The sequence below is a fragment of the Oreochromis niloticus genome, linkage group LG12 (genome assembly GCF_001858045.2).
Source record: "Oreochromis niloticus isolate F11D_XX linkage group LG12, O_niloticus_UMD_NMBU, whole genome shotgun sequence".
Lineage (NCBI taxonomy): Eukaryota > Metazoa > Chordata > Actinopteri > Cichliformes > Cichlidae > Oreochromis > Oreochromis niloticus.
In genome coordinates, this window is record NC_031977.2 from 38,068,236 (window position 1) to 38,084,636 (window position 16,401).

The window sequence follows — 16,401 nt, forward strand, 5'->3', positions numbered from 1 at the left end:
AATATCAATGAAACTTCACTGAATCAGTGAAACTAAGTTTGATATTAATGGCTGTTTCTTTATCAGAGAATTCATCCTTTTATCCACAGCCATGTTTACCGTCCTCAGGTCATGTTAAGTAGCAGTCTGTCATTCTCTCCCCTGTTTATCAGCTCTAGTTTTTTGGTTATTATTTTTCCTGTGTCCTCTAGTCTCTAGCCTGGTGCTGGGATCGGGTAATCCTGAGTAATCCATACTCTAGGATTAAAAAAACTAAAACGTTACAAGATCGTATCCAATCACATAATCCCATTTTTCCCTTGAACAACCAGATTTCAGAACATGATCCTGACTGGATTAATGCTGCTTTTGAACCAACCGTGAAGATTATTTATTATAAAACTGAATTGTTAGATGCTAAAGCAGGTGGACCCACCAACACCAGACTCCATTCAAAGTTTGATTGATTTTTAGATCGTCTTTCTTTCCATTAGTCTTGATTTAATTCATAACATAATATCGACAATATTCCAGATTACAGTTTACTGAACACAGAGCCGGAGGTTTGAATGTTAAACTGAATAAACTGGATGTGGAATCTACTTTGGAATTCATGTCCTCAGCACCAAAATCTAACCTGTGAGAAAAACCTGCCAGACTTCATTCAGAAATGTGCAAATTTAAGGAGATGCAGTTTTGTACGTTTCTCTGACCGAACGTGTCGTCGATCAAACACCAGCCCGTTTCTTACTGTCACATTAAATCTGTGACGTGTCTTGTTTTATTCACGGGACTCGTTTCAGCGCGAGTAACGAGCGGTGTGGACGTGGACGACGTCCTCCATAGATGTCTGATGAAGACCTTGGGCTCTTCACCGTGATGAAAGCGCCACAGCCTCGGCATGTCTTTCCAGTGTCTGTTTATTAAATTACAAACTTTATGTTATGAGTTACTGAATCATCATGTACAGGTTTCCATGGAGACACCACAACTGTTGGACTCTAAGTCACTATACAACAACACAGGATGATGAGGATGATGAAGATGAACCAGCGTTTGTCACTGCAGCTTCAGCCCAGATGTGAGTTACAGTAAGCCACATGTGCAGACCGCGGCCAGGTCAAAGGTCAACTAGCCCGCTTACAAAAAACCCTAACATGAGGGGAGGGGCTGAGCAGCTACAGCCGCCCGTGTCGCCTCTGATTGGTCATCGGCAGGTCCGTGTCGCACACCGGGGCCGGGCGTGGACCCCTCAGTGTCTCTGGTGAGAAAGGAAAGCGTGTCCGTGGGAAAAGACGCCGCTTTCAGCTCGTCTGCAGCCATCTTTGCACCAAAACCCCCGGCTGTGACGCGCCGCAATGCTGCCTTCACAGGTTTCACACCCACACCCACCAACAGCTGGAACTGCAAAGGACGCCAGCCGCACCTTCGTATACTGTACGCCGCCGCGCTGGAATCACCTGAATCACAACCTGATCACGGGCTGAGCCAATACACTGACAGCCAATCAGATGCCAGTGTTGTGCTGTTACACAAAGGGCGACTGGGTGACCTCGCTGTGGGCGGGGCAGGTACGTGAAAGCAGTGCTGTGGCGCCTCTTTGAACTGACAGGGAATGAAGGATGAAGCATCGAAACACAATTAAAAACAATAAAATAAAGTTACCATGGAGTTCATAATCACACATCAAAGAGATTTTTTAGATTCAAAAGTCGCCGTTTTGTTTTCCTTCCTCCTCGAGGTCCGCCCCTTCCTGTGCAGACGGTGCCATGTTGGCGGCAGGGATAAAAAATAAAGTTCGGATGTTGCCGTGACGTCTCGGCGTGGTCGACCCCGGAGCCGTGCGAGCGCTTCAGTTGTTCTCAAACAGCGACAGCAGGTCGTCGTTGTTGTTGCTGGGCAGGTCCGGAGGGCCGAGGTAGGACAGCAACTCGTCCGGGTTGGTCAACTCAGGAAGCAACTGCAGGAGCAACGAGGACAACCAGTGTTAGACTGGGCGCCGGCCCACTCACGCTTCAGTTCACACAGTGGTTACTGATTAAGGACAGGTGATCAGCGTGACGCTCGTTTGACTCACCTGCTCGGTTACTAAAGACCTGCTGGACTTTATTCTTATTTCCCCTTCAATGGGCCCTATGTACGGACCAGGAGGGGGCCCGTTGTATTTATCACAACGTTTATTTATTAAAGTCGTGTTTTTATCGTAGAGTCTGTTTCTACTCACGTCCAGAGAAGTTTCCGGAACGTCTGCCGAGCCCCCGAGCCCGAAGGAGCCATCGCCTTGGAGACGGGGATTCTGGTTACTACGCTGCATCATCTGGTTGCCACCCCCCAGTTGCGAGTTGCCATGGAGACCCTGCGACTGCTGCTGGTGCTGCTGCTGCTGCTGGAGAGGAGCACCATGGGAAGTTGAGTCCATACGGCCTGAGCCCGGCATCTTATAGGGAAGGACACAAGGGAGGAAGGAAAGGAGGAAGAAGGCGAGAGTAAAGAGAGGGGAGAGGAGGGAAGGAGACAGAAGAGGAGGTTGTGTTTGTTGTCAGAACAAATCTAAAGCAGTGATGATGATGATGATGTACCTGTCCAGCCAGCGGGTGAGGGGGGGTTTGTCAGGGGTGAGGAGGGCGCTGGAGAGCTCCGACTGGTAGGACAGGGGCGGGGGGCCGGGCGAGGAGAAGTCGCCGCCGATGCCGGGCGTCCCCGGACCGCTGAAGTCGGAGAACGGAGCCGACAGCGTGGGGAAGGACGGAGCTGAGGAAGAGAGGCGGATCAATAGACGTGACCAAAACAGGAAGTGATCGATTCGCCGCTGTGAGCTGGAGCATCCTACCTGATCCGGGTCCGGGGTACTCGGGCGTCGCGCTGCTGTTGTTGCCGCCGCCACCGCCCCCTCCGGGTAGGGAGGGGTAGGGCATCGGGGACGAGGAGGAAGAGGAGGGGGGAACCGCCGAGGTGGAGGAGGACGAGGAGGCAGAAGGGGTGGGGCCGAGCGAGGCGATCATCTCCATGACGTTGGGCATGACCATGTGACTGGGGCTGAGCGTCCGGCAGCGCTTCAGCACGGGGCCGTCAGGCTCCTCCTTCACGTGGAGGTCGGGCTTCACGGGGACGGGCTTCCAGCTGCACACCGGGTCGATGGTGATCTCCTCGTACTCCGAGCTGAATCGAACACATTTTAAGAATCAGTTTTTATTTCAGAGCAGCCGGAGCGCCGAGGAAAACAGGAAGTCACTGAACGACAAAAGGGTCTCACTTCTGCACGTAGATCAGGATTCCCAGCATGTACTGGTCCACCTCCAGACCCTCCAACAGAGCCGTCTTACTGCAAACACACACACACACACACGTGATAGACCTGCAGGGGAGCTGGAACAGAGGGCTATTTCTTCAGTAGAAAGTAGTTCCGGTAAAAAACTGAAACCGAGCATTCCGCCTGAGGTGAGTCGGATTTGATGATGAGAAGATGCTGGGGGGGGGGGGGGGGGGGGGGGGGAGTGTGTGTGTCGTACTTGCACACAGGACACCTCCAGGTTCCTCGCTCACAGTTGAGTTGCAGGTACGACTCCAGATCGAAACACTGAGAGAAAAAAGGTCGTCGGTCAGATTCGAGCAGGAAGCTGCAATTTTCCAAACCTGCACTTCCTGTAACCCCCGTTGAAGCGGAGCGCTGTGATTGGCCGGCGCTCTGACCTGTATGTGTCTGCAGTCATGGCCTCTGGCGGGCAGCTGGATGCGTCGGAACGTGATGGGACACTTTAGCGAGACCCTGATGGCGGTCTGCTCCACACCGTCCTCTCCGTTTAACCCGGGCGTCCCGGGGATGGAGCCGCTGCTGAAGTTCCTCTTTACTGAGAGACACAGAGACAGGAAATCAAAAAACATCAAGGCAGGAAGTTGAGCCTGGGTCAGAGTTCAGCTGCTGACAACCAGTAAATATTATTTGGGGGGGGGGGGGCGCTCACTCTTGGTGACACAGAGCTCTGCAGGAAGCAGCCTCTTCTTCATCAGTCCCTGCAGCACCGATCGCACCGACGGACGGTGAACCAGCTGGAGGACGAACAGGTGAGACTGAGGACGTGCACGCACGCACACACACACACACACACACACACACACACAGGTCAGATTAACTGGTGGGGTCAAAGTTTTATCGATTTTTATTGAGTTTTACTCTATAGATGTTGTTATTACGGAGTTATTTTCTCTTCATGCTGGAACAGAAATAACATTTCATCTGTTTTGTTATTAAAAAATATTTTTATTTCATTTCTTCTTTGAGTGTGTATCTGTGTGTGAGTGTGTGAGTCCTTACGCAGCAGCAGGCGGTGACGGTGATCTGGATGGTGTTCCTGCCCGGCTGACACACGTGTTTCAGGTACAAAGGTTTATGGGAAGTTTTGTTGTCGCCTCGCTCAATGGTGAGAGGAGTCGCGTTCACGCTCACCTGAGGAGGAGGAAGGAGCAGCTGAGTGATCGTGTTCATTAACCTTTGACCTTTGAGGACATCACCGTGGAGCACACGATGGAAATATTCTCCGTTTTCTAGAAATTCATCAACACGAAGGTGAAGCTGAAAGGAGGTCACACCTGGACGGAGGCGGGCCAGTTGGTGTTCATCTGTCGATCCTCGTGGTGGTAACACTTAAACTGGAGCTCCAGGTCAGGCCTGACACACACACACACACACACACACACACAAAATAAATAAGCTCTCTGAATGAAGCAGTTACTGATACACCTTTAAAATGAAGGTGTGTCTGTGTGTGTGTGTGTGTGTGTGTACCTCATGATGAGTGTTTTGTAGACGGACTCTCTCAGCTGGAAGACGTGGTTGCTGACGGCCAGGTTGTGCTCTAATCTGAAGGGCTCCAGGACCACGCCATCTCTCACTGGGAAGGTCAGCCGCAGGTCGTCGCTAGGGTTACCTGTAAACAGGAAGCCATCGGTCACACACCTGCACATTGACTTCGAATAAGTGGGGAAAAAAATAATCTGGTTATTTCACAAACAAAATTTGGATCATTTTCCTGATAATCTCAAGATCTGACTGATCATGAAACAAAGATTATTGATTATTGTTATTGAAGATTATTGAAATCAACTTTGATTTTGAAACAAAATGTTGTTAATCTGTTTGTTATGATGGAATAATCGGAATATTTCCCTCAGATAAAGAGTTTCATTTCACTCATGACCTCAGTTTGACTCAAGCAGCTGGTTCTAAAATATAATCAGGCTTCTTATATATTTAAAATATTCAGATTACTCTGATCGTCAGTCGTATTGATACGATGTGATCGATGATTGTGTGTGTGTGTACCTGTCGGCGGGGGAGGGGCCAGGCCAGCTATGTTGGGTTTGATGTCAGGCAGGAAGGAAGAAGGCGTTGGCTTGATGTCACCGTTGCCAGGCGACATGTAGGGCGGAGCCATGGAGCTGCTGGGGGTGATAGGAGGTGTTGGGTTTCCCGGAACCGGAGAAGACGGGTAACCTGGCAACCCTCGTCCCGGCTAACGGATGGCGCCGGAGAGACGACAGAAAACACAGAAACCTTATTTCAGCGTGTGCGTCCTCACTTCCTGTCACATGTCTCCTGCTCTGTGGTTACATGTGTTTCTAATCATGTGTGTGCGCACTAACACTCAGATTAACACAGGGGTCTGTATGATGTCACCGAGGCGGGGATAAAAGCCCCACCCTCGCATTATTTAGGAGGGGCAGCTAATAAGAAGAAAGCTGTGTTAAAGAGGGAGGAGCCAAATCAGCCAAAAAGGTGACAGAACATTTGTATCAGTGGCTCCCAGACTCTGGAACTCGCTCCCTTTGAGTTTGAGATCTGTGGACTCAGTCATGTCTTTTAAAAGCAGTTAAAAAACGTATCTGTTTAAACTCGCTTTTGGATTTTAATGTCTGTTTTCTGCCTCTGTAAAGCACTTTGTGATTTTTATCTTGAAAGGTGTTATATAAATAAAATTTTACTTTACTCACAGCGAACACACACACACACACACACACACACACAGCTCTCCTTACCCCTGATGGCTGGTTGAAGGAGTTGTACACGCCTCCGGCGCCCCCTGCTGTCAGAGTGTTTAAGCCGCCCTGCCCGTTAAACTGGTCCTGCTGCACAAACGGCACAAACACTCGGATCAATCAGCTGTTAATGAACACGTGACAGCAATCAGGGCTCCATCGCTCCAACAACACTGTTCCAGCTGCTCACCTTGTAGTACTGCGAGCTGGGGGGTCCAGAGGGGGGTACTGAGGTGGGAGGGGCATTTTATGGCTCTGATAGGAGGGGGAGGAGCCAGACCGCGGAGGGCGGGACCTGGACCGGCGGGACCTGCAGGGAGACGAGAAGAAAGCACACGTGAATAATCCAGAACACGAGGTCTGCTTTCTCATCATCAGCTGTGGTGAAACCTCCACCTGGAAACACCTGCAGACGTGGTGCAGTTAATCCTGTTTGATGGCGCCGAGTGACGTTACACTTCAGGAATCATGTAAAATAACACCAAAGAAAACAAACACTTCCCAGGCCCGTTCTGCTCCGGCGTTCCCTGTGAGCTTTAATGTGGCGTGGGCAGGTACGAGGACCCAGCACCTGCACACGGTTTACTCACAGTGATTGTTCTCACCTGTCGTCAGACCAGCCTTACACACCTGACCAGGCTGAGGTTACTTCCTGTCCTGTCAGGACCGGCAGCGGTGGGTTTTCGTTAGACTGACGTGTGAAACTAACAGTGTCCTACCTGGGTGGTACTGCATGTTGGGGCCCGGGTAGGGGCCGGGCCCGCCATGACCGCCTCCAGCTGAACCAGGCATGGATCCACTGCCACCTCCGGGACTCGACATGACGTTCACACTGGAACCGACAGGAACACCATACTGCTGGGACATTCCCGGGAAGGACTGAGGGCGGGACAGGTGTGGACACAGGTGTGAATTCACTCATTGACACAGCAACCTGAGTGTCAGCAGCACGGACTCCTGAGCCTCACCTCTGAGCTGTATGGCCGTTTGAGGCCCTGCGGGGGCCTCAGGTGTCCCTGCTGTGGTCCAGGGCCATAGTTTGGGTGCTGGGGGACCCTCTGCGGGCCCCCTCCTGGTCCGTACATAGGGCCCATTGAAGGGGGACCTCTGGTGGGGCCTGGACCTGGGCCCATACTTCCAGGAGCCATGCCAGGAGGGCCGCGGGGGCCGGAGTGGGCCATGAACTGGTTATTGTAGGCTGGACCGCCCATCTGGGAAAAAAACAACAAATTTATCAGTGATGTCATCAAACAGGTGTCCTCAGCATGGGTTCGGCTAAAAGTGAGTAAATATTCGAGGACACGTCACATGTTTACGCAGAAATCTGGACTGTGCTGGAGCGGGGGCGTCGTGTTCCGGTGCACCGACCACAGGTTTAAACTCAACCCCGTCACCAAACACACCTCCACCTCTATTTATGCACCAACTCTGAGACCTCGTCCCTCCCACAGCGTTTCTCTGACAGTGTTTTTCTGTTTATTCACCTGCACGAGTGGACCAGCAGAGGGAGCTCTAACCCAGGCGGGCAGCATACAGGCGCCCTCAGTGAGTGACCTCATGCTTCTGCTCACCTGTCCATAGTTCATCTCCTGGTTTTGTTTCTCCTGGATGGCGGCGACGGTTGCTGTAGCAGTGGCGGTTGCCGTGGCAGCGGCAGCAGCAACGGCGGCGGCGGCGGCGGCCTGAGTGAAGTCGGCGGAGCCTCGGGAGGCTCCAGGGTTCGACGGATAGCTGCAAACAAACGACATCATTGACTTCACCGACCACCTGACATGTGACAGATAAGACCCCTTGATATCTGGATGAGAGGGCGGAGCTTAGTGAGCTGCACCCAAGCATCCACCCTCAGGACAGAAACCGGAGCAGCAGGTCAGTATATTTCAGGTTCTGATGCTACTGTTGGCTAAAACGTGACGCTGAGGCAGACACCCACCTCCCCGTGTACCCGCCCGGTCCTCCTGCGTAGGCCCCGCCCGTACGGCCGTACATGCCCTGGGTCATGTATCCTTTGCTGGGCTCTCCGTAGCCCTGCTGACCCATGTAGCCTCCGGGCCCGCCGGACATGCCCGACCCCCCGGGGCCCTGCATCATGGGACCCCCGCCTGGGTTGGCCCCGGGCCCCATCACGCCTCCACCAAGACCCTGATGAGAACAGAAGTAAACATTCATCAGACAGGAAGTGACATCAAGTGAGTAAAAATGATCAATAATGTCACATCCTTCCTGCTTGGTGATGTCATACCTGGCTGGCCGAGGGGTTGGTGACGCCCCAGACAGTCGTGACCACGGAGAGCGATCCTGTGGGCTGATTGGTGGGCTGCTGCCAGCTGGAGGGGTCGTAGGGGTACGAGCCTTCACTGTGGGGGGGCGGGTCCATGAATAAAACAATTATGCGCTCTTACACAGCAGCACAAATATTTATTATATATGTAAGTGTGTATAATTCTGAGCTGAAGAACCTTCTGTCAGTTTATTTTGTACATTTTTGGGATCAGATTCAAATTCATGATTTATCAATTTAAAGTGAAACTGACTCGATTGTTTCAGGATAAAAATATTAGAGTGAAAGTGTGTAAAGATGACAGCTGTGTGTGTGTGTGTGTGTGTGTGTGTGTGTACCTGTGTGGGTTGTTGGCTAGTCCAGCCTTCATCTGGTTTAGAGGGTTCATGGTGGGCGGAGCAAATCAGAGTTCTGAAAGACAGACAGACATCGTCTCCAATCAGCTGATTCAGACTTGGGTGCAAACTACATTTCCCATCAGCCTCTCTGCACACAGACCATGACGCTGCTCTGAGTTTTCTCCACCAAAGTCCATTCAAAATTCCTCCCGTTTAAAGAAACCTGCACCTTTTAGTCTCCTGCTGTGATCATCATGAGTACTCCAGTACCCAGAATGCCTTGCAGGGTCAGAACTTATGCATTAAATGTGACCGCTAATCACCCTCCTATTGATCTGAACACAGCAGAGGGAAGTGATCAAAGGCATTGATTATATAGTGATACTGAGAAGGAACCAGAAATATGAGTTTATTAAGAGCAGACATGTTTGTTTCTGCCTCTCAGTGAGTCGCTATGGAGAGGAGGCAGATTTCCATCAACTATGTCAAAAGAAACAGGAAGTCAAGTTTTATACCCGACTGATTCGGAGGTCAGAGGAAAGACCGGGAGGAAACACACATTCCTCAATATCGCTGAGTGCGCACACACACACACACACACAGCTGGTTTGGTGTGTGTGTGTGTGTGTGTGTGTGTGTGTGTGTGTGTGTGTGTGTGTGTGTGTGTGTGTGTGTCGGGTTTCTGCTGCCTCACCGGCCCAACACAAATCACTGAACCCCAGATTCTCAGAAGAAGCGGCTGAAAGAAAGGAGAAAGTGTCTGAAAACCAGTTAAAGAGGATCACAGAGAGGGAGCTGATCGTGGGTCCCTGTGGAGTGTCCTCCTGTGGACGAGACCAGCTTCAGTGGTTTTGATGTCTGTGAGCATCACACAGAGCTGATCAGGCAGAGCAGTGGGAACAAGTCAGCGTGATAATTGGTTCACAGAGATCATCACCTGTGCGGGATGGAGACAGGATGCAGGCATGTGGGGCAGCCCGGCGATGCTGTGAGAGCTCCTCCAATGAGAAGCTTCAGTGTTTGAGTCTCTGTCAGGGAGGAAGTGTGATGCTTGCTGTCTCAGCTCACCTGTGTGGGCCAGCAGGTGCAGACACTTGAGGACGTGACTGAACTGCGAAGGAGCGCGATGCTCATGTGACTCAGCTATACAGGTACATGACCACCTGATTCTCTGCCTTCACTCAGAGCTGCACAGCCCTCACAATTCCAAAAGCAACTGATTCATGAGGGAGGGGCCTGATGGCGAGCGCTAACTGAGCCACACTCATCCACGCTGGTAGCAGCGACATCACAACCAGTGACCACTGTACTTCCTTCTTCTGATCAACGAGCTCGCCGGGCTCAGAGGAAGCCACGCCTCTGTCCCTACAGGTGTTCTACTTCCTGATCCCAGCGTCTGAAATCGATCAAGTTTAATGTGTCTGATCCGAGTCATTTCCGAGCGCAAAGGTGCAGCAGGTACGAACACCTGGCTGGAGTTTACCTGCAGGAGCCTAAACCTCCGCAGGGGGTCGTGGCTCTCCTCCACCAGCTGTCAGCTGGCTCAGGTGCAGCAGGAGGGGGAGGAGTCAGAGGAAACGCCTGCCAGCGAGCAGGTTAGGGTCACAGAGTCTCTGTCGCCACGGTAACTGGCCCAGGAAACAGAAACCCAGAGTTTTCCTTCAGCTCTGGATTAATGAAGTCAGGCTTTCAGCTGAACCTGATCCAGATGTGGAACCAGCTCTTCCCTGAGAACCGGGCCACGGTCCAACAGGAAGTCACAGGATGCAGCTGACAACCAAAAGGATCCGAGTCTCCTCCCACGAGGAGAGCCCGCTGCAGGTGTGTTTGTAGCGTGAAAGTGGAGGAGGTTTCACACGTGAAACCAAAACTTTCTAACACTGCAGTGGGAGCGTCAGCAGGAGCGTCACGTAATCTGGTGACGAGAGTTTCAGTGCGTCTCAAACATCCGGTAAGATCAGCAGGAAGCACAGATTCAACCAGCAGCAGCCTGATGGGTGACCTGAGTCACAACCTGAGGTTTGAGGAGAGGCTTAAAGGTCAGAGAGGAGGAAACTCAACAAACACTGTTTCACAGCCACTCTGTCACATGACGAGCTGCTGACATCACAAACTCTTCTTCTCTGCTCACAAACTGACATTAAAAAGCTGCCGTGAATCCGAGAGCGAAACAGGATCATTAATAATCTGATCGCTATGAGTCTGCGGGTCAGGCTGACTCCACGCACTCCACAAAACAGCGTTTATCAGGACGCGGCGTTCCTTCAGCTAAAACGCCGCAGTGCTGCTGCTTTTCCTGTTTTCGCTCATTTATTTACAGATTTAACCTTTTAAAGTCTGAAAATTCTGGAATCTTCTTCTTATTTAAAGTTCTGTTTCCTGATTTGCAGTGACACCGAGAGCCTGCTAACGTGCCCGACCAACCAGCGTCACCTGAAACCCGGCGGACATCCTCCCAGGTGCAGCAGACGTGAACACGGCAGGTGTTCGGTCAGAAGGTAAAAGACTCCTCGTTCCTCTGACCCACAGACACACCTGCGGCACATCAGCGGGACTCCCGGCGGGCCGACCCTGAGTTTAGATCCTGACGTTTGAGGAGCTTCAGGTAGAAAACGTTTCACCTGTGGATCAGCTTGCTGCAGTCATCACACTCACCTGCAGAACTCTGGCTGCTCTGATCCAAACACAGGCTGTGTCCCAATTCAGGGTCTGCACACTTGAAGTACGCATTTCAAGTGCGAATACGTCACCGCCACGCGACGACGGCTGTCCCAATTCAAAGTGTACTCCAAATGCACCGTCGATTCCCAAATATCAAGCGTGGTCCGGTGCATGCTTCGTGGCCCCATATATCCCACAATCCATAGCGCGGCGGTGGGTGTGGATAATTTTGCCGCAAAATACGGCAGAAGGGAGCGGCGGAAGAGTGAACTGTCAGAAGTAAGTACTGAATATGATGTCACTTATTTATGTGCGAATGTTTAAGAACATTAAAACATTACTGTTGGCCACATGTCGGCAAAGTTATGTGACATTAGTGATGTTTGTACTTTCAGCGGTAACTTGGTTTTAAAGCCTCTACTTATATGTGTGTGTATATATATATATATCTCTTAGAGCTGGGCGATATAAGATTTTTTCATATCACGATATGTTTTTTTCATTTCAGGCAATAACGATATATATCATGATATAAGCCAAATAACTATATTTGTAAGATTTAAATGTGTCGTTTCTCACAAGTAAAATGTGAAATAATTAGCAGCTTGTTTTAATTAAAATATTTATTTCCCATAATAATAGAATAGAATAGCTTTTTATTGTCACTGTTACAAGAACAGTGAAAGGCAGTTTGGCATCTCTACATGTGTGTGAAGTACACAATAGCGTAAGTATTTACACAATGACAAATTTACATTTACACAAGAAAGATATGTACAAGTTATACATACACCTGCAAACATACACGCACATACATACATATATGTATATATACATATTTGCATCCGTACATGCATACACACACGTATTTCCACATACACGCTTACATCTATATACATACACATACATGCCATCTAACTAGCAGCTGCATTGAGAGGTGCAGTGTGATCAGTAAGTTCAACAGGGCAGATGTACTTAAGGAACATGAGACTTCAGTTTCAGATAAAGGCAAATAGGGCTGGGCTATATCATACTGTTCACAGTAATACCGGTGTAATTTTGGGCAACGATAGGAAAATGAAATATCGCGATAGAATATGGGTAAAACGCGCATGCTCAGTGCCTTTGTTTACATACGCACATGGCGGCGACGCAGAATGAGAAGAGCGAAAGTGGATCGTTAAATGAAACGGATGAACCAGAACTGGTTTGTAAAAATGCTGCAACTTCAGTGGTGTGGAACTGGTTTAGCTTTCGTCCGTCAGATACACAACAAAGCACTATTTTTGGTAGAGCATGCTAGCGGGCCGTCGTTATTACCGTGTTATATAGCACACTTAAAATCAATCCTTTGATTTTTCTGAAAATCGACAGTGTCCCTTATAATCCCGTGTGCCTTATGTATGAATTCTGGTTGTGTTTACTGACCTCGAAACGATTTTATGTACACGGCGCTCGAAAATCTGTCGAATGTTTCAGTACGACTTTGCTAAGCTACGAAGCCTCACAGCTTGATGGATTGTCGGAACATTACGGCTATCGTAGGCAGGAGCCTCGCGGAGTGATACATACTGTGCTTCAACATAATATTACCGTATTGTGTGTGTATAACCTCTTTGTAAGTTTTGTGGATATTATACATGGTTATGCTCAGGATATGTCGGCCAATTTCCACTGGAAATGCCTTTTGGTTAAACTGTCAGCAAGAAATTTGCACTGTTATCTTTTTTATATAACTTTAATGCACATAAAAAACAGCTGCTTGTTTAAGTGAAAATACATTGATGGGGTTTTTTGCACTAATAAAGTTGTGGAATTGTAAAGTATTTTGTCTAGTGTCAATTATATCGTCAGTTATATCGTTATCGCAAATTTTCAAATGTATATCGTGATAAATAGTTTTGGTCATATCGCCCTGCTCTAAAGGCAAATATTGCAAACTACACAAAAGGCAGCCGCTAAAGCATTTAAGTTTCAAAATAGAACAAACAAAACAGACTAAATTGTCAATTCCACTTAGAAACAAAATATTAATTCTAAAAATAAATCTTAGTTTGTTTTACAGAAGAACAGACAAAATTGACTAACTTTTGTCAATATCAAATAAACTGAGAACTAAAAGGAAATTCTCAATCTCTCCTTGTTGTATAGCTTAGCTTTTCAAACAGTTTTAACAGTTACTTTAGTCTGACAAAAGCCGAATGACGAATCAGCGCTTTCAGTCAGAGACTGAGCATGCACCGCTTTATTGTATTTCCAGACTTGCTTTCGGCACAATTTACAGTGCGCGCTACTCTGTTTTTTGTCAGACTTGAAATAGCCGAAATACCTTCACACTACGGAACTTCTGTGGCCCTTCCGTTCGACAAGCTCTCCGGCATTGGAACCATCATCTGTTTTTTCTTCGGTAACCTTCGCTCACGCTCTCGGTTGATTTTTCTCTAGTCGGCAAACTCCTTTCCTTCATTACCCGGGCTGCACGGCTGCAAAAACAAATACACATGTGCGCCTTGGCGCTTGTGCTGTACGTAACAAGTCACGTGACGTGACGCTGCAGCTGTGATTGGTTCGGCTCTGCGCTACTTAATTTGGATTGGCTGTTCTTTTCTTTTTTTTTTTAAGAGGACAAGAGAGATGAGGCCTATCGCAATAGTTTAATTTTTCTATCGAGAAAAAGTTATTTCGCAATACATATCGTTATCGTTTTATCGCCCAGCTCTAATATATCTATCTATACATATATATATATATATATATATATATGTATAATCTGTATTTGTGCTTGGGTGACGTGATGTCCTCAATGTGGATTTACAATGTACTACAATAGTACGCGCACTGCGCGTACTTCAAGCGTGCAGACCCTGAATTGGGACACAGCCACAAACTGCACCTCAATGAAAACGAGTGTTTGTGTCCCTGCACACGAACAGCTGAGCGCTCAAAGCACACCTGCAGTCACCCTCAGTGGGCGTGTCCCTGATTAGCAGGTGGACTTTGGTGTGAAGATTTCTGACAAGCAGCGTCCTGCATTCCACCATTTCAGCTCCGCCCACAAAGCGTGTCATGCACAAACATTAACGACTCAGCTCGAGGCAACAAGCAGGTTGTTTCACAGGTAAACAGAAAGCAGGAAGAAAAAGGAAGAAGGAAATGATTTACACATGAGTGGAAAGTTTAAAGTCTACCAACACCTGAACTCCGCACCTGTCCTTCAACCAGTCAGGTAACCCTGTGTGTGCACACCTGTTTATCCCAATGGCTGACTCACCTGAGCTCCACACTACCTGCCCCATACCTCAGAGATAAATCACCCTTAAAACTAAACACGAATGATTTTTAAAGATGTGTTAAATGTGTATCGATCAGCAGCTCCCTCACACACACACACACACACACACACCTGCTAATTAGATAAAATCTCAGAGTTTCACTCAGTAAACTTGGAGCTCAGCCTGTTAGTACGGTGACCTCACAGCAGCCATGTTATTGGCCACATGACGTCATTATACACGCTCCACCAGCACAAACAGGCCCAGAGGTCCAGTTCAGGTGAAGCTAGCAACTACAGCCACTTGTGTCACCATCCACCTGTCATTCAAAGAGGCCACGCCCCTAAAATACAACCTTTAAGGCTTAATACAACTTAAACAGATGAGTTGTAACAACATCCTCCCCGTACAGGTGTTATGAGACCAAAAGTTTAAACACAGGAGTCTATGGGGACTGCCTCACTGCTGCCCCTGCTGGATGCTGGCAGAACTGCAGGCACCTTAGTTGGTGCAAGTTTAAAACCTTCTCCTCCACCTGTGGAGAACTGGAGCCCGTGTCGTGCTGGGCTGATGGAGTATCAGAGTGCTGTGGTTAAACAGCGTCCCTTGTTCGTGAGCATGTCACTGGTGCACCATCACAGCGGCCCGTGATGTTTTTTTTCCACAGTAAACGCAGTAAATCGGTTTCAGTCTGCCCGCGTGCACGCCACCCACGCATGCGCCGGATAAATGGGTTAAGTCTAATATAAGTTGCTGTATCGTCCCAAGCCGGGCGGTGCTGTGTCCGTCGCACTTCTCCGCCGCCGCCTGCTGCCTCAGTCTGACCGCACAGATGGAAACAAAATGAGTGTCAGAAGACATTTTGAGATTCCTAGCGGTGTTGCAACCAGGCGGAGGAGGAGGGGGAGCTGATGCTAACGTGCTAACTAGCAGGCAGCTCCTGCTACAGCAGCCGGGAAGTGGGGCTCCTCCGGCTAAAGCTAGTAGCACCACTGGCTAGCATTAGCATGCTAACACACCAACAGCAATCCCCTGCGTGTATACAGCAGGGCTCATTTCACTGAGTACTGTTATTACACTGGATGCGGAATGAGGGAGCAGATGGCTTCTGATATTTTTAATTTGGCAGAAAAAAAATATTTTTTACCGTTTCCATCCTTGTTACTCAGCTAGCATGTTCTAGGTGACAATGGAATGCTGCAAGGCTAACAGCTAGCGACATGCTAACCTCTTCCTCCAACACAAAACACTCGCCTGGTGTTCGCTGTAGTGTACCTGCAAACCGATCAGCCCAAAACTCATCTAGTCTTCGATAACCCCCATCCCCGAGGCCCCGCACCTGTCACGTACACACACGTATACTAAGAGCGGGTACACGGTTACCCCGCAGCCTGCCTACCTTCGCACTCCCCCGGTGTCCGAGCCCTGCTCCGGGGCTCCGCAGTCTGCTCTTCTCGGAGCCTCCGGGGCATTAAGAACCGAACCTTCCCGAAGTGTCCACGGCCAGGCAACTACCCCAGAGATACTCCGAATATCCGGCAAAAAAGTCCCGATAAAATCCTGGCAGTGAGGCCGAAATTCAAAGCCCGCAGCTCGGTCAGCTAGCGCTGCCTGCCGCCGGCCTCGGCGTCCGATTGTCCGGCTTCAGGAGCTGACACCATCCCCCGCAGCTCCAGGAGGGTTCACACGGGAGAAGAGAGCAGATCCAGCGGGCTTAACTGCTCTACGGAGCCGCTACAGTTCGGTTCCTCTGCATCACTGATCGCTGCTGGCCAGCAGGTTAAACAGGAGAGAGAGAGAGACGTTCACATAGACAGGAGAGAGAGAGAGACGTTCA

The 16,401-nt window shown here is 49.4% G+C and overlaps 1 protein-coding gene across 1 annotated transcript; it reads right to left on the reverse strand.

Annotated features, from left to right (window-relative positions):
- Positions 1-881: 881 nt before the first annotated feature.
- LOC100703203 (zinc finger MIZ domain-containing protein 2) lies at positions 882-16,401 on the reverse strand. Its single transcript, XM_025912013.1, has 21 exons — positions 15,964-16,401; positions 8,632-8,704; positions 8,255-8,369; positions 7,946-8,154; positions 7,584-7,743; positions 6,981-7,223; positions 6,732-6,891; positions 6,203-6,322; positions 6,013-6,122; positions 5,300-5,489; positions 4,763-4,904; positions 4,567-4,645; positions 4,292-4,423; positions 3,942-4,047; positions 3,670-3,827; positions 3,489-3,556; positions 3,233-3,301; positions 2,810-3,138; positions 2,559-2,730; positions 2,204-2,510; positions 882-1,939 (listed from the first exon to the last, which is right to left on the reverse strand). The coding sequence occupies exons 2-21, from the start codon at positions 8,679-8,681 to the stop codon at positions 1,832-1,834; spliced, it is 3,027 nt and encodes a 1,008-aa protein (XP_025767798.1). The 5' UTR covers positions 8,682-8,704; positions 15,964-16,401; the 3' UTR covers positions 882-1,831.